The 27,472-nt window shown below is 40.0% G+C and overlaps 1 protein-coding gene across 15 annotated transcripts in view; it reads left to right on the top strand.

Annotated features, from left to right (window-relative positions):
- Positions 1–27,472, top strand: part of LOC144295815 (phospholipid-transporting ATPase IB) — a 570,630-nt gene that overhangs the window by 395,571 nt on the left and 147,587 nt on the right. For all 15 annotated transcript variants that reach the window (XM_077868357.1, XM_077868362.1, XM_077868360.1 and 12 more), the window contains 6 exons: positions 2,656–2,730; positions 9,594–9,716; positions 11,799–11,877; positions 25,287–25,348; positions 25,786–25,842; positions 27,261–27,368. In XM_077868357.1, the coding sequence (XP_077724483.1) occupies positions 2,656–2,730; positions 9,594–9,716; positions 11,799–11,877; positions 25,287–25,348; positions 25,786–25,842; positions 27,261–27,368 (504 nt within the window). The remainder of the gene's footprint in view (positions 1–2,655; positions 2,731–9,593; positions 9,717–11,798; positions 11,878–25,286; positions 25,349–25,785; positions 25,843–27,260; positions 27,369–27,472) is intronic.

Raw genomic sequence — 27,472 nt, 5'->3', positions numbered from 1 at the left:
ACTTATTTGTTTCCTTCTTTGATATCTTATACATCTTATTTTAGCTCGTTTCATGAAAAGTCACGTTTTCTTTAGCTCTTCTGTGTTTCTCAGGAGCATTCAAGATATTCTTCTGCCCTATGACCTAGTTCCTTCTGTAGAGATCATTTCATATTATTGTCATTTATCTATCTATCATACTATTTCATATACATATATATTTGTTTTCCTTCTTATTTTCTGATGATGTCGAGGGAAGAGGGGCTGCAGAATTGTCTCAGAACACTTTCTCATCAAATATTTGCCTCTTCCACCCTGGGCAGCTGTCACTTTGCTGCAATAAGTACCTCCCTCACCACCATTTCTTCTCCTTTGGCGAGTTGGAGGGCCCCGTATCTCAGAGTGAATGCCTGTATGTTATGGGTTTTCTGTTGGATGAATTTGCATTTATTTATTTCCAGGTTCCCTCGGTCAGTCACCACCCAGTTGATGGTCATTTAGGCTCCGTACTTTACCTACCATCCTCCTCACTTGCTTCTTGGGGGGAAACGGTGTTTGCGTGTCCATAGCCCTTCACCTTCATTTTGCTTGCTGTGCTGAATAGGGCAAGGGACCTAGGCCATGACTTGTCCCTGCTTCTAGATTTCACCTTTAAATAAGAGTTGGTTCAGCTGTTTCTTGGATTGTTTCCTATTTCCTGGAAAACTTTTTACTCTGTAGGCTTTGTCTATTGGCAGTCCCCCTTGTTTGAGGTAATCTTGTGTTTATTATTTCCGTTCTGTGTCACCTGTATTTTAATAAAGACTGTCCCATAGTTTCATTGAAAATAGCTATTTTCTATTTTCAATTATTTTTGCTTTTTTCAATCGATAGTAGGGGAAGAGGAGAGCTATAGAAATATCACTACTCTACCTTCAACAAAAGATGAATTAACTGAATTAAGCAATAAAATAGTTTGGTGTTCACTAGACATTTATTAGTGTTTGCTCACTTGTTTGAATAGGAGAATATAGAGGTAAAACGTAATTGTGAGGAAATAAGGTTAAAACTCTTGAAACAATTTACAAATATGCTTGAGTCAGATGTGGATTCAGGTTCTCATTGCACCAAAAGTTTGGTTGAAGTGTTGATTGTCAAGGCCTCAAGTGGTTAGAAAGCTGTGCGATTGGAAATGTTGTTTTAGGGGACAGCTAATATTTGAACAGATGTTGTAAAAATATTCTGAATGCAGAATACAGCACAGACTTCTGATTCTTAGTTCCCCATCAGTATTTTTTGACTGAGAACGGCCATGCCTCATGGGGACCTCTTGGGAGAGAGTTGGATTTAAGAGTGAGTTGGCATGTGGACAGATTTTTGAAGGTCAGTAAGGTCAGCAAGCTTATCTTAGGTTTAGGGGAGAACTGTAGTAGTATTTTGAACCAGGGTACAAGATCCTGAAAGCTGTGCTTACGAGAACTTCATCTGGCATTTGAATTGAGGTGTATTTCATTTGATCCCACTGGAACTCGGTGAGTCCTTTATGTTAGGTATCACACTCAGTACAGTTGTACAGTGTAGGGAACAGTTCCTCTTGCAAGAAGGAACTTGCAAGAAGGAACTTAGTCTGGTGGGTTCAAGAAGCTGATTTGAAAAATTCTGACTCAGTAACATTGCAGTAGCAGAGTTGATCTCAACTCTTACTATCATGGTGTAGCTCCTCTGTGTTGTAATTGTAGTTCTACTATAGTAACAGATTCAGTCTGTCATGCTTTTTACCACTAAGGTGGATTCTGTAATTCACATGGGATGCTTTAAAGTCTACCCCCAAATCACTGGAATCCTGTTGTATCCCATAAATTTAGATGACTTTTAAACAGAAGCATTTTGTATTCCATTTTTCCATATTCACTGCCTTCTAAATCACGTTTTCGTTCATCCTCATGATGGCTCGCCCCTCTTCTGTTGCACTCTTACTGCTCCACGTCTTCTCCTAATTATGCCTGCCTGATGGCTCCTTCTCTAAAATATTTTTATTCCCTGGCATTTTGCTCTGCAGTTGTTTTTATGTTGGTCTTGCTTAATCAATTAGAATTATAGTCCACTTGAAGACATAAATAATCGTCTACATTTTATTTATTTATACATCCCATGTTACTCCAGATGATTTGAGCATGTTTCTTCAATATTACCACCTTTTGACCTTTGCTGAAGTGGTGGACATTCGATTAAGGAGGGTCGATATTTTATGAGCTAAACACACAAATGACCAACAAAGGAGTTTTTGTTGTTTTTTATTTATAGTTTTTATCTGTTTGAAAGTCCAACAAAGATAAATCATATTTATCAAGTCAACTTTATAGGGAAAAAGAGCATGAATTTGAGACTTTTCCAATCAATGAGAAAGTGTCGCCACAAAACATATTCAAAATAAATTAAACATAAGTTGCTTTTCCGTAAATGTGTGCACATTAACAAATTGACATATGCCTTAAGATACATTTCCCTTAAAATATCGGTACATGTGATATTGGGAACTTATATTTTATGAAAGAACGACCGCCACGTCCTGTGGCTCTTTATCCCTCAGCAGCTGTGTCCAGCTGGTGGTCCTCATTCCCCCTGCTACTTCTTCAGTGAATGGAAACATTTAGGTCAATATTGATATAAAACTTCTTGAACTTTCTTCTCTTTCAGCTTTGGTTCGCCTTTGTTAATGGATTTTCTGGGCAGATTTTATTTGAACGTTGGTGCATCGGCTTGTACAATGTGGTAAGCATTCTCCATCTCTATCAGATAGCATGCAGAACTTCAGTGACATTCCTTTACTGTTTATGTCTGGGAAGTGTATCTAAGTCAATCATCTGTATACATAGCAGGCAGCACAAATATATCTTTAGAGCCTTTGTTGCTGCGACACATCCTGCAGAAGCCCGTGCTCTCCACACATGGTTTCAATCATAGCAGATCATTCTTGAATAACCCCATGAAATTATTAACCCATATATCTTGATAATAGACCCTTGTTACCTCCTTACTAAATGCCTGCACAACATTTCCATGTTTTTAGCTCAAGTAGAAACTTCTGAGCTACATCTAAACCTATTTCACTTCATAATTTTATTTCTGAACTCTTAAACATAGATACACATATATAGTATGTAATCTAGTGTCCTTTCTGTCCTTCTTAAAAGAGTATCTGTCCTTGTGGAGGAATGTTTTCTTCCACAGCTAGTGCTAAAATAATGAATGCTGACTCCCAGCTCCCATGGTGAATGGTAATCAGCTTATTAGGTATTTTTCATGATTTCACAGTTCTTTTTTCATTGCTTCACTATCATGAATTCAAAAACTGGAAACAAACATAAACGGTAAGCCAAAATGATGAAGTATAGCTACTTAGCTTCTTGTTTGGCAGGGAGAACTAACTGAGGGACTCACAGCTTGGTGCTTTAGAGACCCCAGCATGCAACATTTCAAGTTGTACTTTCTCATGTGTTTTGGACACTAATTCTGACATTGCCTGCCCTGGGGGAGTTTATAGTCAGAAGCAGCTATTATAGGTAGAAGTAGACAGAAGTTACCAGACATACGGTACACATAGTGACACTATAAATATTTACAGCTTGTGTAGACATTTGTGGCTGGATGTGCGAGTCATCTATCCACTCAATCCTTTTTTTTTCTTTTTTTTTTGGTAGCTACAAGGCTAAGATGCTGTGTATAAGATGCTGCATATGATAGGTTCCCCAGCCCTGTGGAGTTTGACAAGTTAAGAGGGCCAAATGAATAGACTAAGCTGCCACTGAGCCTGAGTTCAGATTTTAAGCAGCCTGAATTTAGACAGTGTTGGTCAGTTAATAAGTGTGCTACGACCAAGCATTAGTGAGTCTGTTGCTAATACTTAGGCTCAAAAGGCAAAGCTGACCATGGTGAGAGCAGGGCTGAATCAATGCCCATTCATCACCTGTGCTGGAACAGCAACCCTGACTCACCTGCCACATGGATAGAGGCTCCAGGACCTTCCCTCAAACCGATTGTTCACTTTGCAGAACTTAACTGTTTTAGTAGATTAAAATTATGCTCACTGCTCCATAATGATTTAGTGCCAGAAAGGGTCAAATCCATGCTCATAAACATATTTATAGATAGAAAGCTGAGACCTGTGAGACTGTGCTTTAGAGCTCAGGAATGAAATACAAATCACCTGGTCACATGATGCATGGAGGTTAGCCCTACTTTGATGCTCAGCCATGAGAGCTAGATTCTTTTCTTAGCTCTGTGCAGCCTTGGGCAATTCAAATAAATCCAACAAACTTGTATTGAGGACCTGCTCTGCATAAGGCGCTGATAGGCTATAAAACAGTGTTGGTCAAAATATGGTCCACACACCACTTACATTAGAATAACCAGGATTTGTTTGAAGATGCAGATTCCTAAGCCCCATCAGAGTTTCTCAGAGATAGCGAGAAACAACATTTTAAACACATTTTTTTAGTAATGATTGTGCATGTGAAAATTTAGGACCTGCAATGATTTTTGATCCCTGAAGTTGGGAATGTGTTACATGTTCTTTGTGTCCCCCAGACTTTAGAACAGACAATATTGTGGTAGAGAAGTGAATTTCAAGGTGAAATGACCCTCTGTCACTCCAGTCCACAGTACAGGTGTTGGAGTGAGCTGCCAGCAAGTGGTGGCAGAGTTGGCATGATCAAGGATCTGTAAAGTGATGTCAGAAAGGTGTTAGCCTTCAGAAGTTAGTCATGCTGAAAGGGCCGAACCCTTTGAGAACATGGAAGCTTATCCCCACAGAAATGGTTTGGTAACTTTTATTTGAAACTCAAAAATACTGCCAAAAGAGTACGAAGAACTATATTATATTCTTCAGTTATTAGCATTTTGTCCTCATTTGAATTGTCTATCCACGCATGAACATGTGTGTGCACACCTCTCATGGGCAAATATGCATACACCCATAGACATGCATGTGCGTGCACACATAGGCATGCCCCACGGGCACTCATGGTGCACACACACCAACACCGTGATTTCTGAACTGCTTGAAACTAACAAGACATCAGGCCCTTTTACTGCTTAATACTTTGGTGCGTAGATGCTAAAACCATTTACCTATATAACCACAGTAGACTGATGGAAATCTAAAATTTAGCATGGATAAAGTACTATTGTCTGATCCACATTAGTCCATATTCCATTTTTGCCATTGCTGTTCCAATAATACCTATTTAGTAAGTTTTTCGCACTCCAACCTCACGGTACAAGAGACAGTTTGGGACATCCAAGACGTTCACTAGAGCCTACCTCTTCTGGGCTGGATTTCCTCTTGCCATTTTCTCCAGACAATTTTTCAGTCTTGCTTTGTCTTCTCCTGTGCTTGCTCTTTATATTTGATTCCCCAGGCCCACTAAAGTAGCAAGTCATCATTTCTCACAGCAGATTAAATGGCATTAAAACTGACTTGAGGGCAGCCCATGTGGCTCAGCAGTTTAGTGCCGCCTTCAGCCCAGGGTGTGATCCTGGGGATCCGGGATCGAGTCCCATGTCAGGCTTCTGACATGGAGCCTGCTTCTCCCTCTGCCTGTGTCTCTGCCTCTCTCTGTTTCTCGAATAAATAAATAAAACCTTAAAAAAAAAAACTGACTTGAAACTCTTAAATCTCTCAGAATAATGAATGAATGCCATCCCATTGGATTCTCATTGTATCCATAGTCAGATTTCTCCATCATTTTATTTAATGGCTACAAGAATCATAATGATCAGATAGATTTCAGTAAGATTTAAGCTCTTATTTTATTAAGAGATAATTCTTAATGTGTTTTAAGCTGTTTCAAAATTTTATCCCATTTAATCTTATCAAGCCAGCATAATTTGAAGAAAACTGTGAGCCAACCTCACTCATAAACAAAATTATAAAAATTCTAAAAATAGCAGCAAATAGAGTTCATCAGTGTATCAAAAGAGTAAAATATTTGACCAAGTAGGTTTTTTTCAGGAATATAGGAGGTTTAAAATTTTTAAAATTTTTATTTTTAAACCTTTCTAAATATCATCATATCAACAGAAGAGAAAAGAAAAACCTCATCTCATCAGTGGATGCTGAGAAAGTATTTGAGGCAAGTCGGCTGCCATTCCCAAAATAAGAACTCTAAGTAAATTAGGAAAGAAAGAAGCCAATTAACTATAATCCTGACTATTTTTATATTTTAAAAAATGGCATATTGCCATAAATGGTAAAATTCTTAAACAATTTCATTTTAAATAAGAAATTAGTCAGGAATGCCTGAAATCACTATATAATTCAGCATTGTTTTTGGAATTTTCAGCAACTCTCAAGAAAATTTAACTATTACAAATACTAGAAAAAATGATATCTGTGCTTATATAAATATGCACACAAAAAGTGGCCTTTTAAATGTGTTCATATATGACTGGATACCTAGAAAACCCAAAAGATACCTGTAAAGAAATACTAGAATTATAAGAGAATTTATAAGGTGACTAGATACACAATAGATATGTAAGAATCAATAGCTTTTTTCTATCCTAGCAATCAATAGCTTATTTTTTTAACTCTAGTTGTGAGCACTTATAAATGCAAAGGTGTAATAATTCCTTTCATATACATCACATAGGAATAATTTTTATAGTACCAAATAGAAAAAAGTCCAAAATTTTATTGAAGTATACAAAATAGAGTTGAATAAATAGAAAGGCATATTATCCTTTTATATGAGAAGATAGTATCATTAAAAAAAACTCCTCTAAATTGATATATAAATTTATGTATTCCAAATAGAATCCCAGTATTGGTAGGGGGAAGGGGAGTTGCATAAAATGATATCAAAGTATAAAGGGAATTAACATGTACCTGTGAATAAATATGTAAAGTACAAAAAAGAACAATTTTAAGGATCAACTTCTCTTTCTGAAGCATCAGACTATACTACAAACCTGTAGTAACCAAGTTAATGTGGTGCTGACAGGAAATTGGACTAATAAGTTAGAAAATCCAGAAGTAAATTCTAGTTTTGGATTCCAGATCTGTAATATGTGAGAATTTAATAAATGTTCGCAAAATTACAAATCCAAATGTCCAACAAATAAATAAAAACATGCCTGAACACACTGGTAGTCAGGGAAATGTAAATTTTTTTAAAGATTTATTCATTTATTTTAGAGGGAAAGACAGGGAGAGAGAGAGAGAGTGTGTGTGTGTGTGTGTGTGTGTGTGTATGAGCAAGTGCAGAGGGTCAAGAGGCAGAGGGGGAATGAAATAGAGAAACTCTTAAGCAGACTCCACACTGAGCACAGAGCCCAACTTGGGGTTTAATCCCAGGACCCTGAGATCATGACCTGAGCTAAAAACCAAAAATCAGACGTTCAACCAACTGTGCCACTCAGGTGCCCCAGGAATGTAAATTTTTTAAACTAAGAGTTAATATCTTTGATTTTTTTTTTAGTCTGGAGAATATTAAATATAACACCCATTGCTGATAGGGAAGCAGGGACAAGATGATTGTTGTCTTTTGTGAAGAGAAAGGTAAACCTTTTTTGAAAGCAACCAAGCAGCATCTTTTAAAATTTAAAATAAATGTATCTTTTAACTCCACAACCCTGTTTCTGAGAATCCTTCCCATAGAAATAAAAGATAAAGTATATATGTTATAATATATTGTGGATGTTTAATATAATGTTTGTGGAAACAAACGAATGCCTATCTATAGGTGAATGGCTGAAAAAATACAGTGCATCAATTCTTATGTGGGCCTGAAAAAGATTGCATTAGTGTAATCCCAAGGGACTTGAAGCACATCCCATAATGTATTGTTTTGTGAGAAAAATATGATGAAGAAAAATGTATATAATGTCTTGTTTCTGTAAAAACAAAGAACGATCCCCAAACTCTATGTGTACATGATATGTTGTAAGCAGGGTGAAAATATGGTAGATCCTACTGATTGGTTGGCCACTGGTAAAGGGTGAGAAGATTTGAAGTGGGTAGAAAGTCAAGTGGAAAAGGAAAAAAAAAAAGTAAGGATAGCAGTATAAAGTATGCATTATAGCACCTTTAAGCAAAACCACAAGGGTGAGTTGATATACTGAGTGTGCAAAGCTTCTGAGTTGTTTGTTAGGAGCACTTCCTTTAAACAGGTGACTTGTATTCCTATGAGAGAGACAAGTGCCACCACTCTTGATCCTTTTATCCTGGAAATCAAGAGAAGGCTGAAATCCCAGGGCTGTTTTCCTTTCTGCTCTTGGGTGAAAGAGGAGCCTGCAAGTTTTATTGGCCTTTCTCCACCACATCTCTGATTGCTTTATCCTAAGAGATTTAGAAGAGGCTTATTTATCTGGACTCAGGCTCTCTGTAACTGGTGTACACAGAGTTCTCAGAGGCACACATCCAGTTCCCACGGGCTTGAGGGCTTGCTGGGTTTGTGGGTAGGGATTTTCCCGAAGCATCACATGCTAAAAAGTGAGTGACCCAATCTCTGACCCATTCCCAGAACCAAGTAAGAGAATGACCTGCAGGACGGCTGCACCCTGAACTAATGGGCTTATTCTAAACCTCTTCTCCAGGATCTAGCTTTCTTTTTCCAAAACACAAATATAAGCATGTCAGTCCCTGTAGATTACAGGTAAAGGTAAAAGTCTCAGAAGCCAGCATCTTGGATAGTCAAGAAACTCGTGGTCATGGCAGGTTGCTCTGTCTCCTTCCCAGTCTTGTCTTGTTCCATGGCTCAGCCAGCCACCATCCTGGATGTCTTAGAGGTGCAACCCCCACCCCTAAACGTCCCACAGGTGTTTATACCTGAAGCTTTGTTAGGGGATGCTTGTTTCCCAGGAGTGCTTCCCGCTGCACCCCTCTCCCCAAAGTCCCTTGTTATCCAGTCCCTTACAGGCCAGGCCCTCTTTGGTCCCAGAAGCCTTTCCTGACCCTCCCTTCCCCTTCTCCATCCTCTCCCCCAGGAGTAGTTTTGCAGAGCTCTATGTTTTATGTGTTTATTTATACGGCTGCTGCCGGCTGCCCGTCTCCACCTCTGCAGTAGACCGAGTTCCTGGAGGTCAGAGACCTGCTTCTTTTCCTTCTTCTTCTGTCTTTAAATCTCCGTGCGTGTTCTTGGTGCTTATCGCAGCGTCTGGCGCGTAGTTCATTCCCAATAAATGTCTGTCAAATGAAGAAATGGAAAAAGTACCTCGTGCTTCCTGAAATTTGAGTATAAAATCAGAATGAGAAGGTGTAAAACTGTGCCACAGCAATGCTAAGGGAAAGCAGGTTGCTTCACAAAACCACCTAAATCACCGCTAAAGCCACCTAAATCACCGCTTGTTTGACAAAGGAAGGTACTTGTTAATTAAACGTGATTCATTAGCTAATCGAATATTTACGGTGGTGTTTTTCATGGTCAATGGATTCATTTTATGCTGATGAAGTAACAATTAAAAACAGTCTTTCATGTACTTGCTTTGTGTGAAGGGTGTCTGGGGAATTGTGAATCATTGAATCTCATGTTCGGACTTGACCGAAAATTAAGTCATCACTCCATAGAACGGAAACACCTAAACTTGCATGAATCGGGAAGTCCTCTTTTAATGGCTCATTGTTCTCCACACAGATTTTCACCGCACTACCACCCTTCACTCTGGGAATCTTCGAGAGGTCTTGCACCCAGGAGAGCATGCTCAGGTTCCCACAGCTCTACAAAATCACCCAGAATGCAGAAGGCTTCAATACAAAGGTATATGGTGTTATTGCAAAATTGTCCCCTGAGAAGGGCATAGGCACTGCTTGATGTCTTCCAGCTCAAGTGCACCTCCTGTGAGAGAGCTAATGCATTAGAGAGAACGTTTGAGAAGAGGTGAAACCCCAGCCCTCTCCCAGTAGACCAAGCTGGTGAATTCAAGATGCCCACTTGGAAAGGAAGCTTCCGTGTTGCACGTTCAATTCCTGTGTGTGGACTCCTTTCCTCTTATCCACATGTACCTCTGACACTAGTCTGGCCAGAAGTACCCATGGGCCCATGTACCTTAGGATCAGCTGTCAGAAACTCCCCTTACCCTTCAGAAAGCCCTACATGAGGCGGGCTGGAAGCTTGCCTAACAGAGCCTTCTCACCACCATGGCTTGGTTTTTCATTGAAAAGAAAACATTTCTTTAGCTAGCGAGTAAAATTGGCCAGATGTCAACACAGGAATCAAGTCAGTCATAGGTATTTTCTTTTTCAGACTGGAGAACCAGCAGAGAGAAATCCTCTAGACCTAAAAGGTATAAGCAATCCTACAAAGGGCCAAGCAGAAGCTGGGTTAGGTGTTACCAGGATTCCGCAGTCAGGACTGGTGAAGGGGAATCTCACAGGGTCTGCCAGTCATAGCTAAGTGGCGGAGTTGGTTGAGGGCCACTGGCCAGAAGGGAAGACATGTGCCTGGCTTGGTGCAACATGCCTGTATTGCCATGTTTCTGTCTTAGATTTTTGTGCAGGAGGGGATTAGGAAGTTGAAACAGGTTCATTTAAATATTTTAACATTTTGAGAGAGGTCAATTAAATTACTGGGCATGGGTTGTGTGCAAGATTTGCTTGGTTAGCCACCGTAGCCTTGGTAAGGATGACAAAGGAAGTCCTCAGTAAGAGAACAATCTATGAAGCCATTGTTTTGAGCCAGCTAGTCTCCCTTCAGAGCTGCCTTATTTTGAGGAAAGCGTTAGGCACATCCAAGACAGGAAAAAACAAAATGGATCCTCTTGGTTCTAGTGTCTTCCATACCAGGGAAGACTCGGATGAATAATTGTATCAGTCCTTGTTTACTATTATTTTATCAGTGGGAAGTATGGCCTGTTGGTTCTGCATTCTTTACATAAATCCATTTTTTACAGAGCTTGAATTCAAAAGCCCTGTAAGATGGGAAGTAGGGAATGGACCCACCTAAAAGGTAGTAGAGGCAAGAATGCTCCAAGACTTATTTACAGATACCTTGGAGATTTTCTTTTCTTTTTTTTGGGGGGTGGGGGGGGGGGAGTTAGGAGGTCAGGGAGAAGGAAGAAAAACATGAACATTTAAAATGGGAAAATCCCATTGTCTTATAATTTTTTTCATTACTTTCCATTTCCCCACCACTACTTTAAGATCAAACTATATGACAATCCCAGAACAATCTGTAGATTTTTTAAATAAATTCAAGCTGGCTTTAGTATCGTAGTTCTGTCATCTTAGTATTTAAAAAGATAATTGAAATGCATTTATGAAACTATAATTTAGAAGAAACTAAACTTGTACTCTTTTGTTTGACCTTTCAAGTGTTAAAGAGAATTTTTAAATGTGCATGATATTAACCAAACTTCTAGAAATTAACAAGTTGCTCGGGAGGGATTTTAAAAAGCAAAACAGAGAGAGAGCGCCCTGTAGGGAATCTACACTTAAAGTGTTTTTAATGCTCTCAAAAAGTCCACAGTTTCTGTCTCTTGTTAACAACTTTGACCTAATACCTTTCTGTTTCTAGATGATTGTAAAAGTTTGTTGTCTCTTTTTATGATTCTAAAAAAAATTTTATAATTCATTTTTTGGATGTGGACAGATTACATACTGGTCTGTGTATAAGTGCATATACGTTTAGGTCTTTGCTGCAAGGTAATATTATCTGGATATAGTCCAGTCATTTGTATGTAAAAATGAGGAAATAAGTATTTTTTTAACTTCAAGAATAATACGTTACTTCTGGAGCTACGCAGCACACTGCCAGTATCCTTCACAATGAGGCGTTTGTTGAGTTGCACAGAGGTCAAGAGTTGTGGGCAGCTCCTGACTCCCTTGGTTTGTTTTCCCTTAGGTTTTCTGGGGTCACTGCATCAACGCCTTGGTCCACTCCCTCATCCTCTTCTGGTTTCCCATGAAAGCGCTGGAGCATGGTAACGGCTTCATGATTTCAACTGTCAGCAAGTAGTCCCTCTGGTGCCAGTTGTTCACAATTTTTTTTTTCCCAGTTCTGCAGACTGGGAGATCACAAGAACACATTTTAGAAGGAAAACATACCTAAAATCTAATGAGAGCTAGGGCTCAGGTTTATAGCTTGTAGGTTTCATCCATTCTGGCTCTGAGAGCCTATTTTCTTTCCAGTTGCCTGGAGAGTTTAAATGCTAGGAATTCTAAACTTTATTTTTAATAACTGTTTGAATCTTGGAACTTGAAGCAAAGCACTGTACTGCAATGGAACGTCGATGCCACTTGTCCACGAGCTTGACATTTTCTGTTAATTACTTGGGCTTTCGTTTTCCAACCTCACACCCCTATATGCAGAATAACTCAAATCTTGTGAGTGTCTAAACTTACGCCTAGTTCTTGAAAGAGTCACCCTTATTTGACATACACTTTTCAAGAAAACTTAAAGTTGGAGGAATGATTCAACTGAGAGCTGGACTCTCCTCCAGCTGAAAGACAATGTGTGTGAAATGTGACTGTCTGTATTTGCTCACACTCCATAGTACATCCAAAAGGTTGCCTCCTAAAGAGACACATCTTTGAGTCTTAGAAAAGGAAAATGTATCATGAGAATGCTACTCTTTCATCCCTCTCAAATAGTAATAATCCCCCTGGGAAAAATTACTCTAAATGTTGACTAGACAAGGCCTTTTATTGTTAAGAGAACCGAAGAATATAAAGCTTCCAAGCCTCTTTGTTTCTGTGTCAATGTGTTTTGTGCTTCAAACAGAATGATTCATCCTTACTGATATTCTTTAACCTATTAAATACTGACAGAGAAAATGCATGCATAGCCAATTTATTATACCCTATGATCTGTTCTTCGAGTTTCATCTGACCTCCTTTTCCTTTGAGGGTCCCTAAGTCTCTAGATCAGGAAATAAAATTTTCTGCTTCTAACCCCACCCCTACAAAGGGCATTCTAGCAAAATCGTGTTCTTTGAACTCTAAAGCTTTTCTGTGATTCATCTTTACTCAGTGTGGATTTTTCTGTATTTTGACGGAGTAGGGTCTACAAACAGAAGAATGTTGAATGTAGTTTGTTTTAGAAGCTCTGCCAGTTCAGTGATAGAAGCAGCCATCATGGCATTACGATGGACTGGTGATGGGAAGCAATTTGTCTGATGAGTAAGAACAATTTGGGCAGTTGTCCTCTTGTCCCTGCTCTCATACTTAGGAAGACACAGGGAATAGCATGGACTGATGACAAGTACTCTCTCCAGGCCCCTTACCCTTCTTATCTAGACATTGCACTCTGTTCCTAACTCTGAAGTGCTTGCGTTTGGACTCTCAGATGATTTATTAAATGGTCATTTCTTGCGTGCTTCAAAAAACACTAATGTGGCCCATTTTACAGTAGAGGTGATGGTTTTCCAATCCTGGAGTCAGGATTCTGCACTCCAGAATTATAGCTTGCTGTTTATGGTGGAATTGCTATATAGTCTACTAGATGTCATTATGTAAATCTTCATTCACCTAGAATAGCCTATGCTTAAAAGCAGATAGACTCCCAAAAGTTACTAATTTAGCTGAGAGATAGCCCCAAGTGAATTTCAAGTTCATTTCTTCCACCCTTATCTGCTTCCCTCAAACTTAGCAATTTGCCTAGTAGCCAGCCTATAAGATGAGTTTTTCCAGTTTGTATTATCATCACTATCATCATCGATGCCATTATTTACTAAGCTTTCAGGATAGAGATTTTCTTTTAATTGTGTTGTAAACATTAGCCTCTTAAGTGAAACTATATAAATGAAATAAATTGCAAATATTAAGTATATTTGGCAGAGAATTAATTTGTGTTCTTGTTCATTAGTCTATGTCCTCTAACAAATAAATATTTTAGAATTAATTTCTAAATTCTCACTATTAAGGCATAGCAAAAATGATTGCATCATTGCCCATTAATCTTTTTTGTGTAATATTTATGTCTAAGAAACTATGGTGGATTCTAAGGGTATTAGGTGAATGAATCAATATGGGTCTTAGCATCAAAGAGTTTATAGTTTGGTAAGGGAGACCAGATTCGTGCATGGAAACTTCTAGTACAAAGTAGAAAATAATCGCCTCAAGTAAAATACAGATAATATACTATGGGATTTCAAAGGGCTGAGAGAGAAATGCCTTTCATTTGGGATTATTAATGACTGGTTAGAAGAGATAACATCTAAGCTTAGTGTGGAAGTCCAAGTAGGATCGAGATGTATAGGAATGGAATCAAGAGCTGAACAAAGTGGGGAATTTCAGGGCAGATGTGGAAAGCTGTGAGGAATTGATGCCTTCAAGGGTGGAAGACAAGAAAAGGTTTGATAAGGTGAGTGAAAGCTGGACAGCACAAGCTTTTGAATGTGAGGTTAAGAAGTCAGGACTTAGATGTTCAGTGGAGTCAACCTAGACTTTATTTTTTAAAAAAAGATTTATTTATTTATGATAGACATAGAGAGAGAGAGAGGCAGAGACACAGGCAGAGGGAGAAGCAGGCTCCATGCCGGGAGCCTGACGTGGGACTCGATCCCAGGTCTCCAGGATCACACCCTGAGCCAAAGGCAGGCGCTAAACCGCTGAGCCACCCAGGGATCCCCAGCCTAGACTTTAGATCAAGGAGAGTATCATGATCAGAGCAATTTGGGGGAACAATTGTATCATGTCCGGTAAAGTGAATGGTAGAAGGAGAACTAGTGGCAAGAACATTAAATGTGTCTCCAGGTATTTCAGGGAGTGTGTAAGGAGAGTTACATTCAGGAAATGGGAAAGTGCTTAGATAGGAGGGAACATGTTTGGAGAACTTCTTGATTCAGCAGAATCATGGCGTGTTGGTGATGTGCCAGACCCTGAGAGTGCACACATATAATAGATTCTCTCTCTCACCCCCTGGAAGCTTACAGAAGGTCAGAGCTGATGATCAAGGGGTGCATATATCACTGCTTCATGGCCAGTGTACTCTGTGCTGCAAGGACACAGTCTAGTCTAGTGGGCTAAGGAAGAGGCTTCTCTGAGGAAATGACATGTATGTTCTTGAAAGAGGAGGAGGGTATGATCAAGCAGGGCAGGGGAGGTGTGGGAAAAGGGGGAGAGAGAGCATTTCTGGCCCAACAAGGCAAGCACACAAGAATCCGAAGAGGTCACAGGCAGTATTTCCCAATATAGGGCCAAGGGGACCTGGATTCCAGACTTTGTTCAACCGCTGATGAGCCTTTCAGGATCCTGGACAGTAAATGTCAGTAACCTTCCCTCCTCCTTTCCCTATTCTTGTGCACTGTGATCAATCTAAATATGTCTTCACATATTCCCATCATCCCCTCTGAGGTCAGCAATGGCACCCCTAGGTGAGACAGCTACAGCATAGAAGCGAGAGGAGTAGCTGGAAAAAAGGGCAGAGAGGTTAGGTTTAGGTGAGGGTCAGATCAGGAAAACCTAGGTGTGGACTTTTTTCTCGGGAAGGGGTTGGAGGTAGGAAGACTACTGTGTAGAAAAACACATAAGGTTTGGTAAGAGCATGAGTTATTTTGTGAGGGGGTGGGGTGGGAGGAGGAAGTAAGTTAGTGGTGGAAATCAAGAAAGATTGCAAGTTTGAGAAGACAGGGATATGATAGCAGATTGGATTACTTGTTTATGTGTGCTGATTTACTGTCTTACCTATAAATGAGTTCTTATTACACTTTGAATTACCACTTAGAATGATGTATCACCCCACCCTCAAAGAAACATTGGAACATGGTACTGATGTGTGACAGACTTCAGGCTGTCTGCCCCTAAGTCCCACCTGAAGCTGTCCCCCAGACTCCACCCCACACCCAGGGCCCTACAGGAGTTTTGCCTGATGTGCTACAGACCCTAGAGTACTTCATTTCATTTTTCCACACTTTGTGGGTTATGTCACAAAGATGGTGAATTTTACTAGTTGGTTCTCTCTCCACTATCCACGAAGAGAGGCTTTGATACATACCAGTGTTGTTCACTTTGGGCACATAATGGCTGGGAAGAAACACTTTTGAGAAGGTGTGAGCCTGTCATTCATTCCTTAGAAAGGTTCCAAGAATTCTGCTTTGCTTATTTTTGCGTGGTTTTGGATAGACCTTTCAAAGCACTCCTTTGCTGATGGAGTTTGTGATGATTCATTTCAAGTTTCAAAATAAATTTTTCCACTCAAGCAATTCAGCAAATCAGATTTCTTCCAACCATCACAACCTTATGCTCAGTCCCGTGGCCTGTCTACAGCTCTCACCCTTTGATCTGAAAGTGATTCCAGGTTAAAACCAGAGATGCCACTGTTGCGGGGACCAAAATTCATCAAGACCCTTGGTGTCAGGCCACACTCGGGTTTTCCACTAGTGGATCCAATCTGCATATTTGAGTAATCCTCCTTGAAGTGGAATGTGGTTATTGGCAAAAGAAAGTAAAATCAATTTTGACTTTAAAAAAAAAAAAAAAGGAAATTTTCAGATTTTTCTTGATGAAATTTAAGAGGAGGGTGATGAGAAAGAAAATATACTTACCAGCAGAGAAAAATTCCTAAAACATTTGTTTCTCAATTCTTCACAGTCCACACCCTGGAAATCATTCCCACCCCTTTTCAGAAGGATATGGATACTCATTCTGTGGGCACTAATTAAGCAGCAAGGGCTTTGGAGAGTTCTGGAAAAGGCCATTTTATACTTTTTAATAAATGTGCTGCCATAAGATATGGTCTCATTCATTTGGGGAATGTAAAAAATAGTGAAAAGGAATAAACGGGAAAGGAGAAAAAAAATGAGTGGGAAATATCAGAAAGGGAGACAGAACACGAAAGACTCCTAACTCTGGGAAACGAACTAGGGGTGGTGGAAGGGGAGGGGGGCAGGGGTGGAGGTGACTGGCTGAGGGGACTGAGGTGGTCACTTGACGGGATGAGCACTGGGTGTTATTCTATATGTTGGCAAATTGAACACCAATAAAAAATAAATTTAAAAAAAGATCAGTTTCATAAACTGTGCACATGTATAAAATGTAGCCTATTCTTCTCTGCTTATGGAATTACTGGATCGTTTTAACTTGAGCTATTTCTGATCTGTACCTGGTCCTGCAAATTTAGCTATTTTATATCATGTAAATCCTGATGACTTGTCTTGCTACACATTCGGCTAAGTTTGGGCAAGGCTGCCATTGTTCTCTGAGATTGCAACTTCTTAAGCTCAGTTATTTATTCTTTAAAAAGGAAAAGCTAAGTGAGTCTATTCTCTGTGCCAGGCCAACACTAGCTTCTGGGCATCCAGTAGGAGCCCAATATTGCATTAGTGAATATTTCCCTAACCTGCCTGATGGTGTGACAGCCTGGACCCACCAGGAGAATGTGCTATTGTAGTCACAACATTTCCCAACCAAAATGCTGTATTTTCAAGGAAGGTATGTGAAACAATAAGCCAACATTTTGTTCCACTTTAAAAGTCGCTACCACACTGCACAGATTTACAGACAGAGAGAGAGGCAGAGACATAGGCAGAGGGAGAAGCAGGCTCCATGCAGGGAGCCTGATGCGGGGCTCAATCCCAGGACTCCAGGATCCAGCCCTGGGCTGACGGCAGCACTAAACCACTGAGTCACCTGGGCTGCCCAAACAATTTTATTTATTTATTCATGAGAGACACAGAGAGAGGCAGAGAGAGAGACAGAGAGAGAGAGAGGCAGAGACATAGGCAGAGGGAGAAGCAGGCTCCATGCAAGGAACCCGATGTGGGACTCAATCCTGGGACTCCGGGACCATGCCCTGAGCCAAAGGCAGACACTCAACCACTGAGCCACCCAGGCATCCCGCACAGATTTTAAAAGATCGAAAATTAAAAGATGTAGGGATGAACATTAAATGCTGAATGGGACAGAAAGGGGAGTGGTAAGGCCATGTGGCCTCCACCATCTGGAACTCTTTCTGAAAGGAGAGCCTAGTGGAACATCTTCACAAGACCCTGAAGCATCCCAGTGAGGTAAATAAGACGTGCTCACCAAAAGTTAGAAAGACAAAATACTTTGGAAATGTTTTCCCGGAGCTACCTAATTCCTAGAGAGAGCAAAGGACTCCCCTGCAAGAATGTCTCTGATACTCCTATTGACCAATAGAGACCACACCTCAACCATCTCCTCTGTTAACTCACACACCGGGAACACCTGGGTGGCTCCATGGTTGAGCATCTGCCTTTGGCTCAGGTCATGATCCCAGGGTCCTGGAATTGAGTCCCACATTGAGCTCCCTGTGAGGAGCCTGCTTCTCCCTCTGCCTATGTCTCTGCCTCTCTCTGTGTGTCTCTCCTGTTAACTCAAACACCAATACAATGTTCTCCCTGTCCTAAATCACCTTGGGGCCAGATACCAGACAACTAGGGATCACCTCTATAACCCAGAGCCTGCTGAAATTATTCACACCATCCAATCCATACCTTCTCTGATTTGTCCATTCCATCCCCTGAAAACCCCAGTAAAGGCTCTGGATTGTGTTCTCCCTTTGTCTCTTTTGCCTCCTTACTGACCCTGGTGCTTCCCCTTGTAGCCCTGCATGACATTCATGCCTCCTGTTTCTAGGGATCTATAAGTATAAACTTCTTCCTTCATGACAACTATTTCCACGTCTGCCTATCTTACCACATACCACATTCCACATCCATTTCATGCATGACCCCTGAATGTATATTCAGCCTTAACATTAGTAGGGGAAGAGCCAGGAGAAGGAGTGGTTGCTCTTAACCATCTCTGGCAGGAAGTCATCCCTCACTTCTGCTCATGTCTGATTGGCAAGGACTGGTCACAGGGCCCTACCCAGGAACAGGGAGCTAGGGATACAAGAGCCACACAGGTGGCTGTTTGACTTTAACATTCAAGTTCACTTTTCATCATTTTTACCACCTTTTTTTAAAATTACCTTTCTAAGATCCATTTTTAGTAAACAAAAGTGAAAAAAAAAAAAACAGATGGAAGTTTAAGTTTCATACCCTTGACTTTCTCCAACAGTAATGGGAGTAGAGAGGAGAAAATCCAGCAAAAGGCTTATATAACCAGGAACTTAACCCAGCACTGGTTATGAATGTAATTATAATCACTAACACTTGTATAAACTCTACCTTCTATAAACTCTTTCCAGTATTTTATACTACTCCTTAACACAAAAAGGAAAAAATAAATTTTCTCTACGTGCATACATAGCTTTGGAAGCAGAAAGAATTGTTTCAGTTACAGTCCAGGCATTTGAGTTGTAAAAATTTGTTTGTAAATTAGTTACTTGAAACTTGGAATACATCTTCACTCTTGATGTTAATCTAATAGTACCCAGTTGGTGTAGTACCTCCTTCAAATGTCTGCAGTCTTGAGAGGCCCAGAGAGCAAGACGGGGAAGAGACACCCTGTTCATATTCTGGAATAAGGGCCACTCTGAACCAAAGCAGCTGAGCATTTTGAGGCCAAAGGGAGGGAAAGGGAAAGCAGGAGAAATTTGGCATATGCTCTCCAGCCAAAATTCTTGGCAGGTGCCTGGATGTCAAGGGAATGGTACCCCTCCACCTCATTGCTCCCTACTGAGTCATATGTGAGTGAGGTGCCTGTGATTTGTAATTCAGGTGTTCCATGGATTTTTACTTCATTAAAAATGCCCACATAAGTTCACCCCATCTGTTTTCTTGATTATTAAATCCTGTCTTCTCTGACTGTACCATACCATGCTATATCTTTTTCTTCAGATTTTGCTTTCTGTCAGAGCCATTTCTGGATGCATTTATGTGGTTTAGCTGGGTCATGATGTAATGCTTTTAATGAGCATTTAATTGAAATGGCATCTTTATAAAATGTCACCAACCTAGCCCGTTGGAATATTCTGAAGTAAGTTCCTTGATCATTCCGTCTGCTCAGAAAATGAGACATACTTTCCTTACAAATCGTGGGTTTTCCCACAAATATTTTCAGAGAGGTTTTTTTCATGCAGCATTTTTGGACTGTCACTACTAATGTGGAGGGTCCGTGTGGTTTTGTCCCAGTTGTTCACAATCATCTGTTTTAGTGACTATTTTTAAACCACATTTGGCTAATCCTGCTTTGTGCTGGCCCCTGTATCCAACCAGATCTTGCAAATAATTTAAGTCTGGAAGAACAGTGTCATCCGCTGCTGTGGGTCAGTGGATTCTGAAACCCTAGCGTTACGTGGGCCTCTAAAAGAATGAGCTGATGACCTGGGACAGTCAATTTAACACTTTTGATGATATAGTAAACACCATCATTATATTGGGTTTTACATCACATGAAGCCACAGTAAAATCATTCTAAATGTGACTCTGTTTTATCAAAGTAGATGGGGAATATTTCCTACTCTTTTAGGTTCTTCACTCTATGGAAACCTTCCTGTAGACTTTGGGAAGATGCATGCCCTCCTCTCTCATCTCATCTTTCATCTGGGTGAATCTGATTCTCAATTTGCAAAAGGCTGACTGGTCCTAGTTCAGTTAAGGGCCAGCTGTTCTAGTGCAATAGGCAGCTTAATCCTTACCTCTCTCCTTGCTTATTTAAGCCTTTGTGTGCTAATGACGGGTTGCTGTTACGAAGTGCTCAGCATCATGCTGGTTAAGATAGGAAAACAAAGGTTTGGTGAGATCATATCTCTCCACCTGCATTTTTGACGGTTCTCTCTTATGAAGGACCTTTAGAGAGCCTTGCCTGGTTTGGCCCCTGCCCCCTCACCATTCTAGCATACACCACCATGGTCCCACTCCACCTTGCTCACCCCTCCACCTGGCTGGGCGGGGGTCCCCCTCCATGCCTTTATGCAAGCTGATTTCCTCTTTCCATTCCTCCCAAATAGCTGTCTATACCACCCCATACTGCTTTGTGTGTAGCAATGTTCTCACTCTCATTTAGACAGATGGTGATCAAATAATATTCTGAAAGCTGGCTGAGGGAACTCGACCAATCATCTGGGTTTGAGGGTTACTTTTTCCCTTTCAAAAAAAAATTAAAAAATCACTTGCAATTTTAAATATCCGATTAAAATAAAAACAGCTCAACTATAGAAAAGATGTTTTCCTTAGTGGGTTGTTGGATTCCTAACAGTGCTAGTAAGTTTAGGCAAAGTGGGAAGAAGTCATTTGTCAGCAGCATGCTTCAGGAAAACACTGGACAGTCTAAATGGGCTTTTCCATATTTGAACTACCAGCAAGCTATAGCCCATTGATACATTCATTCACAAATGTTTTCTTAGGACTTTCTCATCTTTTCTTCAGTAGTATGTTATTGGCAAGATTTAACAAAGACGATGCCCACAAGTATTCGCTTTTAACACAGATGAAATATAACCCGCAAGAGAGCAATCCACTCCATGGGTATTTCCCCAACAAGGCGTGCAGAGTGAGGATTTGTGACTTGTATAAGGGATGCTATCTTTTTGAGGCTTTTGGCGGTCCCAAGTTGGTTTAGGGATTTCTCCTTCATGGAATAATTTCTTTCCTGATGGTATTAGTTTGCAGTGGGGCAGGAGGTACTCTTTCCTCAGCAGAAAACAAGAATGCAGTCTGAGTTATCCTTCCAAAACGATGAACAGAAATAAAAGGTTGATCCTGTCTTCTCTAAAAGTTATTTTAAGCGAATTCAGATGACCACAAGTGTAATCATCATATATTAAATACCAGAGTAAAATGCCAGTGAGCATTTTAATTTTACTCTCTTGACAAGGTGGAAATTAATGCATTAGAAAACCCTAGAAGCTACAGTTGGAAAATGTCTTTTAGTCTTCTCTGCTTTCTCTCCACGCCAAGTTGCCTGCAGAGTGTTCAGCAGTCTTAAGGGTCCCTATGGAGGTCCTGTCGTCCTGGGTGAGCTCTCAGAGGCCCACAGGTAATCCCAGAGTTGGCCCACTTCTAAAGGCCATCTGGCCTTGGGGGTTGCCTCACTTTGTGCTAAAGCCTGGTGCTGTTCCATGTGTCCATGGTGGGACAGCTAGGTGTTGCCTCGTCCTCTCCTAGTCTGACCAGAGAGAAGAGGGTTCCCTGGTATGTTAGACACTTTCCCTTCAGGGTGTTTTCTGTATACTTATATATTTCCAGTTCCTCTTTTGTCTTTCTATCATTGCTTTGGTTCTCACACCAGGCAATTTGACCCCTGGGAGATATTTGGCCATGTCTGGAGAAGGTTTTCGTTGTCACACCTGGAGAGTGGGTAGTCCTAGCATCTGCTGGGTGGAGGCAGGGGTGCGCCAAGCATCTGACAATCCGCAGGACAGTCCCTCACAACAAAGAATAATCAGGAAAAGTGTCAGTAGTGACTAAGTTGAGATCCTCAGGACTGATGAAGTGCCCACCCTAACTCAGGTTATGGAGGTTGCTACTGTTTCTCAGGTCTGTGCACTGTACTTATTTCCTCTGTGGTCACAGAAATCTAATTTTCTGACCTCCATAACTCTCACCTCATTAGGTTTTGACATTTCAAAGGAGTACCTTTTTTTTTTTTTAAGATTTTATTTATTCATGAGAGACACAGAGAGAGAGAGACAGAGACATAGGCAGAGGGAGAAGCAGGCTCCATGCACCAGGAGCCCGACGTGGGATTCGATCCCGGGTCTCCAGGATCGCGCCCTGGGCCAAAGGCAGGCACTAAACCGCTGCGCCACCCAGGGATCCCTGCCCTAGTTTTCTTATCTAAAGTATGCAGGTATGTTTTTGTATGTGCATCAGCCAACATTAGAAATATTAGTACTAAAAAGATATTCAAAAATTGTCAGGTCATGATTGTAAACTTTGATTTTCAGTTTGATCTCATACCCCTTCTAACTCTAACATCTGGTCAGCACTGACTCTAGACTCTGTTGGGGCTTAGTGTACATAGAACTTCAGGGCACTCAGCTCATTGTTCTTCATCTGTGAACATGGGCTGAGACTAGGAAATCCACCCTGAGCTAAAGTGAACAAAAAAAAAGATCTGAAACTTTCTGATTTCTACCACTACACACCCTGATGTAGCAGTGAAGAGAGCAGACCTTGTAGTCTTAGAATTTTCTGTCTTAGAGGAACTTTGGTGATAATTTAGTCATTTTACCTAATAAAATCCCCATCTTATAGATGTGGGAAAAGACTTAGAACCAAACATTTTAAGGAACTAAATAATGGCAGAGCTGGAACCAGAGGACAGGGCTGGAATACAGTCTTCTAACGCTCATTGCTGGGATTTTTTCCCCACCAACTTGAGTCCTTCTTACCACCTAATTTTTCTCAGTATACTTTTGTTCCTCTCTTAATAGCATCATGCTTCTTCCTTATCTGTTTTTCCAATTGTGAATTTAAAGTGTTGACCACTCGGTACCAAGTTTTAGTGTCACTCTTTTAATCAGTATTCCTGTATTAATATGACCAGAATCAGGTAAATGCTATCACTGTTGACCTAGGTAGGTACTCAGGAAAAAACTTTAAATTACCATTGATTCCTCATGTTCTTTTCCACCCCACATCCAAATCCTAAATCCTATCATCTCTACCTTCAAAATATGTGCCAATTCCTATCACTTCTTTCCACTTCCAACATAGCCACTCTGGCCTGCAATGTCCAGTAGAACTTTCTGTGACAGTGGAGATGTTCTGTATCGGTGCTGTCCCATACAGTAGTCGCTAGCCACCTGTAGCCATTGAACATTTGAAATGTGACTAAGTGTGACTGAGGAACTGAATTTTTTTATAGCAGTTTTATCAATACATAATTCACATACCCTACAATGCACTCATTTAAAAGGTATGATTCTGTGGTTTTTAATATATTCATGTAATTGTGCAACTGTCACCTTAATCAGTGTTTGAGCATTTTCATTGCCCCCCAAAAGAAACCCCATAACTATGAGCAGTTACTTCCCATTTCCCCCCCACCAAAAAAATTTCCCAGTTCCTGACCATCACAAGTCTACTTTCTTCCTCTGTAGGTTTGCCTATTCTGAACAGCTCAAGAAGTAGAATTCTACAATGGGAATCACAAAAGATGGGCTTTTGTGATTGATTTGTTTCATTTAGCCCAAGTTTCTCAAGGTGCACCCATGTTATAGCATGTTTCAATATTTAATTCTTCTTTATTGCTCAAGAATAGAATAATAGGTGTTTTGAACTTTTTCCCTCCTTCCCGTTTAATGACATTCTGCCGGATTTTCAAGTCTCTTCCCTATGCTTCGAGATCATTCCTTTGTAAGTCAGTGGCCATCTCTCTCTGTTCTCCTTGGATAACTCTTATGTTCCCCAACAGCAGTCCCATTAGGTATATAACTAATACAGCCTGTAATGTTCCTTCCTTTGCAGTTCATCTTTCCTTATAGTCACAAATTTACCTACTAGAATCAGGAGAAAGGCCATGCCCTGGAGCTCAGTCTATGGCCCAACAATGACCAGATTCTGCCTATCATGCTACATGGTCATTTTGGTGTTTTAGAAAACTAAACAGATCTTGAATCTTTAGTTAAGAGTCAGATTCTTCAACAAGCAAATGGGTAAATCAGTCAGGCCAAATATGTATGTATGGCAGCTACTGGGTTGGAAATTCGAACACAAAAATCCATATAATTCTTGGCCTGTAGGCCACAAATCTAAATTTGATTATAAAAGGAGATTAGCAGTGTCATCTAAAGAAACCATTCCTGATATCAAAACAGGCTCTGATCCCTCAAGATAATAATCAGACTTTTCACAGCAGGCTAGTTGATGGAAGTTAGGCAATTCTATTAAAGCTCAGCCTTAGTGATTGTTTTATACATTGTAATAATCATCCTTAAAAAGAAAAAAGTGGAAAAGATAAAATTAAAGCTTCAAAATCCTAGTTTGTATTTTCTAGATGTCTCACATTAGATTGTTTGCATTCTCTCAATTTGTAGACTTCAGAAGTTCTTGCAGTTGCATATGAGAACGTGAATAATGAATATCCCCCCGTATTTTGAGTTCAATAATTATGAATTGATTTGTATTCATGTAGTTACCTTCTTTTATTAGCCTGTAGTTCCAGTTTGCAAAATAAATAGTAAATAGTAAAAGAACACTCAGAAAAAGTCTAATATTGTAATTAATAAGGATAGATTATTATGTTCTTACTCTTCTCTTTGTTTAAACTAATCTTTATAAAAATGTAAATTTCAATACAGTTTAAGTGTTTGGTTCAGTTTGTTGGAAACCTGATTTTGTTTGTTTGCTTCATTTAGAGAAAATATAAGGTGAAAAAATTCAGTTAGAAAGAAGAGGCATTAGAATGACAGATAATGCAATTTTTGAAATTCCCCTACAATTTGATAAATGTTTCTAAAGTTCTGCTTTCATGTTCTGAACAAAACAGGTTACAGTGCTCTTCCCCAGAAGTTAGTAATAACTTCTTTGTTTTTCAGATACTCCGTTGGCCAGTGGCCATGCCACAGACTATTTATTTGTTGGAAATATTGTTTACACGGTAAGTTTATCTCTCTTTTTACGGAACCATTCTTAAGTGGCATATGTGTGGGCTCTGCCTCTGGAAACCTTTTATATAAGGTCTTCCTTCATATTATTTGTTTTAAATCTTTAAACTATATAGTGTAGATACCTTAAAGCTCAAAATGGTTGTGAAATGCTTACCCTCATTCCCTAGCAGAGATTTTGCAGAGTCCAGATCTCTGGACAGGTGATTGATTACCAGATAGATCACCCCATTCTTCAAATGACAGTTTCACATCTACCTGTGAAAAAAGCAACACTGAAGAAGGTGATTTTCCCCAATTCTTTCCAAGCTAAGAAAAGCACAAAAGTAACTCCCACTGCCTCTGGAGGGAGACTTATGATTTCTCCTGGAAAGTAAAAATAAGTCACCAAGGATAATACATTTTCCCCAATTCCTGTTTGTTTTCACAGTATGTTGTTGTCACTGTGTGTCTGAAAGCTGGTTTGGAGACCACAGCTTGGACTAAAGTAAGTTTTCTCTGGAATCGTTTCTTTATCCACTATAGATATTTTGATAGCATGAATCTTTTTCAGCCTTGGGAAACCAATCAGCACTATGTAGCTATCTCATTTAAATTTTGCATGTAAAAATTGTCATTTGATCTTCATCAGGGCAAATTTGCAATCCAAAACTTTCTGATGATTCATTTGCTTGGCACTTACAGCTCTAAGCTATTAACAGTCCTCTCATTTCAAATGTATACACATGTTGTAAAACACACACACACACACACATACACACGGAAAATACAGAAGGACAAAAGGGAGAATATTTAATTTCCATAACTTGATAGACAAGAGACAGTTACCGTTAATGCTTTTAACATTACAGACTTTGCTCCATGTGTGTATTTTTAAGAAGATAGTGCATTTCAGAACATATAGTTTTGTGATCCTTTTTTCAGTTAAAAATATATCATGAACAACAACAAAAAAATATATCATGAACATTTTCCCATTTTTCCATACCTTAAAGTATACAACTACAAAATCTTTGTTCATGATGAAGGAGTATTAAGTTTGACCAGTATCCCATCATTTAATTATTCCCCAATTTTAGACATTTTGGTGATTTGCCACATTTCAGGGTCATAACCCATGTTTCGTTTTTGTCTATCACTGCTGCTTAAATAGGATCCTAAATCTATGCAGGGAAGGTGAGGGAGAAGGCTGGAGATGAATGTGGAAATAGGGAATCCATTAAGTGACAATGGCAATTAATCCAGAGGAGAGGTGATGGTGGCTTGGCCTGGACTGTTACAGGAGGAGGTAGTGAGAAATGGTCAGAACCCAGAGGTATTATTTTTAAAGAGCTAAAAGACCTTGATGATAGATTATATCATAGAGTGCGAAAGAAAGGAAGAAGTCAAAGGTCATCATATTAAGAGGGCAAAGAAGAAAAAGCCAGCAATTCAGCAGATTTTTAAAGGATTGTTAAGATGTAATATCCAGCCCAGATTTGTAAAAAAAAAGTTCTTTGGAAAATGAAAGTAATAATTAAAGTCTCAATAAGTAAGAACATCTTGTTCTTTCTGTCCATTCAGTGCATTCTTACTGCTTTCAGGAAACATAGCTCCAGGTTAGAGCAAACACTGGTGAGGAACAGCAAGGGGCTGGCTAAAACTGTGGGGTGGATCTAGAAGGTCAGCTGTGGTGAAAGCACCTGGATCTTCAGGGTAGTTTGCAGCCACCAGTTCTTTGAATTCATCGTGTAACATTTTGAGACAAGATAATTACAAGATGGAACCTTCCAATGGCTGGTGACTAGTCAAAATATTCCCATAAAGAAAAGTGGCCTGGCCACAGGGATTCTGCTGCAGGTGGAGTTCAGGTGGCTCTCCTGTACTAGCAGAGAAGCCCCACCTGAGTGTGTGTTTCCTTTGCAGTTCAGTCATCTGGCTGTCTGGGGAAGCATGCTGATCTGGCTGGTGTTTTTTGGCGTCTACTCAACCATCTGGCCCACCATTCCCATTGCTCCAGATATGAAAGGACAGGTCAGTGCTACTAACTGTGAGTGGGCTTTCCCTGTCTCATGACACCAAATGAACTTCAGGAGTGGTTGGTGTGGCCTGCTTCCATCAAAATTCATCAGGAGGGA

Source organism: Canis aureus, chromosome 24 (assembly GCF_053574225.1).
Source record: "Canis aureus isolate CA01 chromosome 24, VMU_Caureus_v.1.0, whole genome shotgun sequence".
Lineage (NCBI taxonomy): Eukaryota > Metazoa > Chordata > Mammalia > Carnivora > Canidae > Canis > Canis aureus.
Note: the sequence above shows the minus strand (reverse complement) of the source record. Positions and strands in the feature narration are given on the sequence as shown.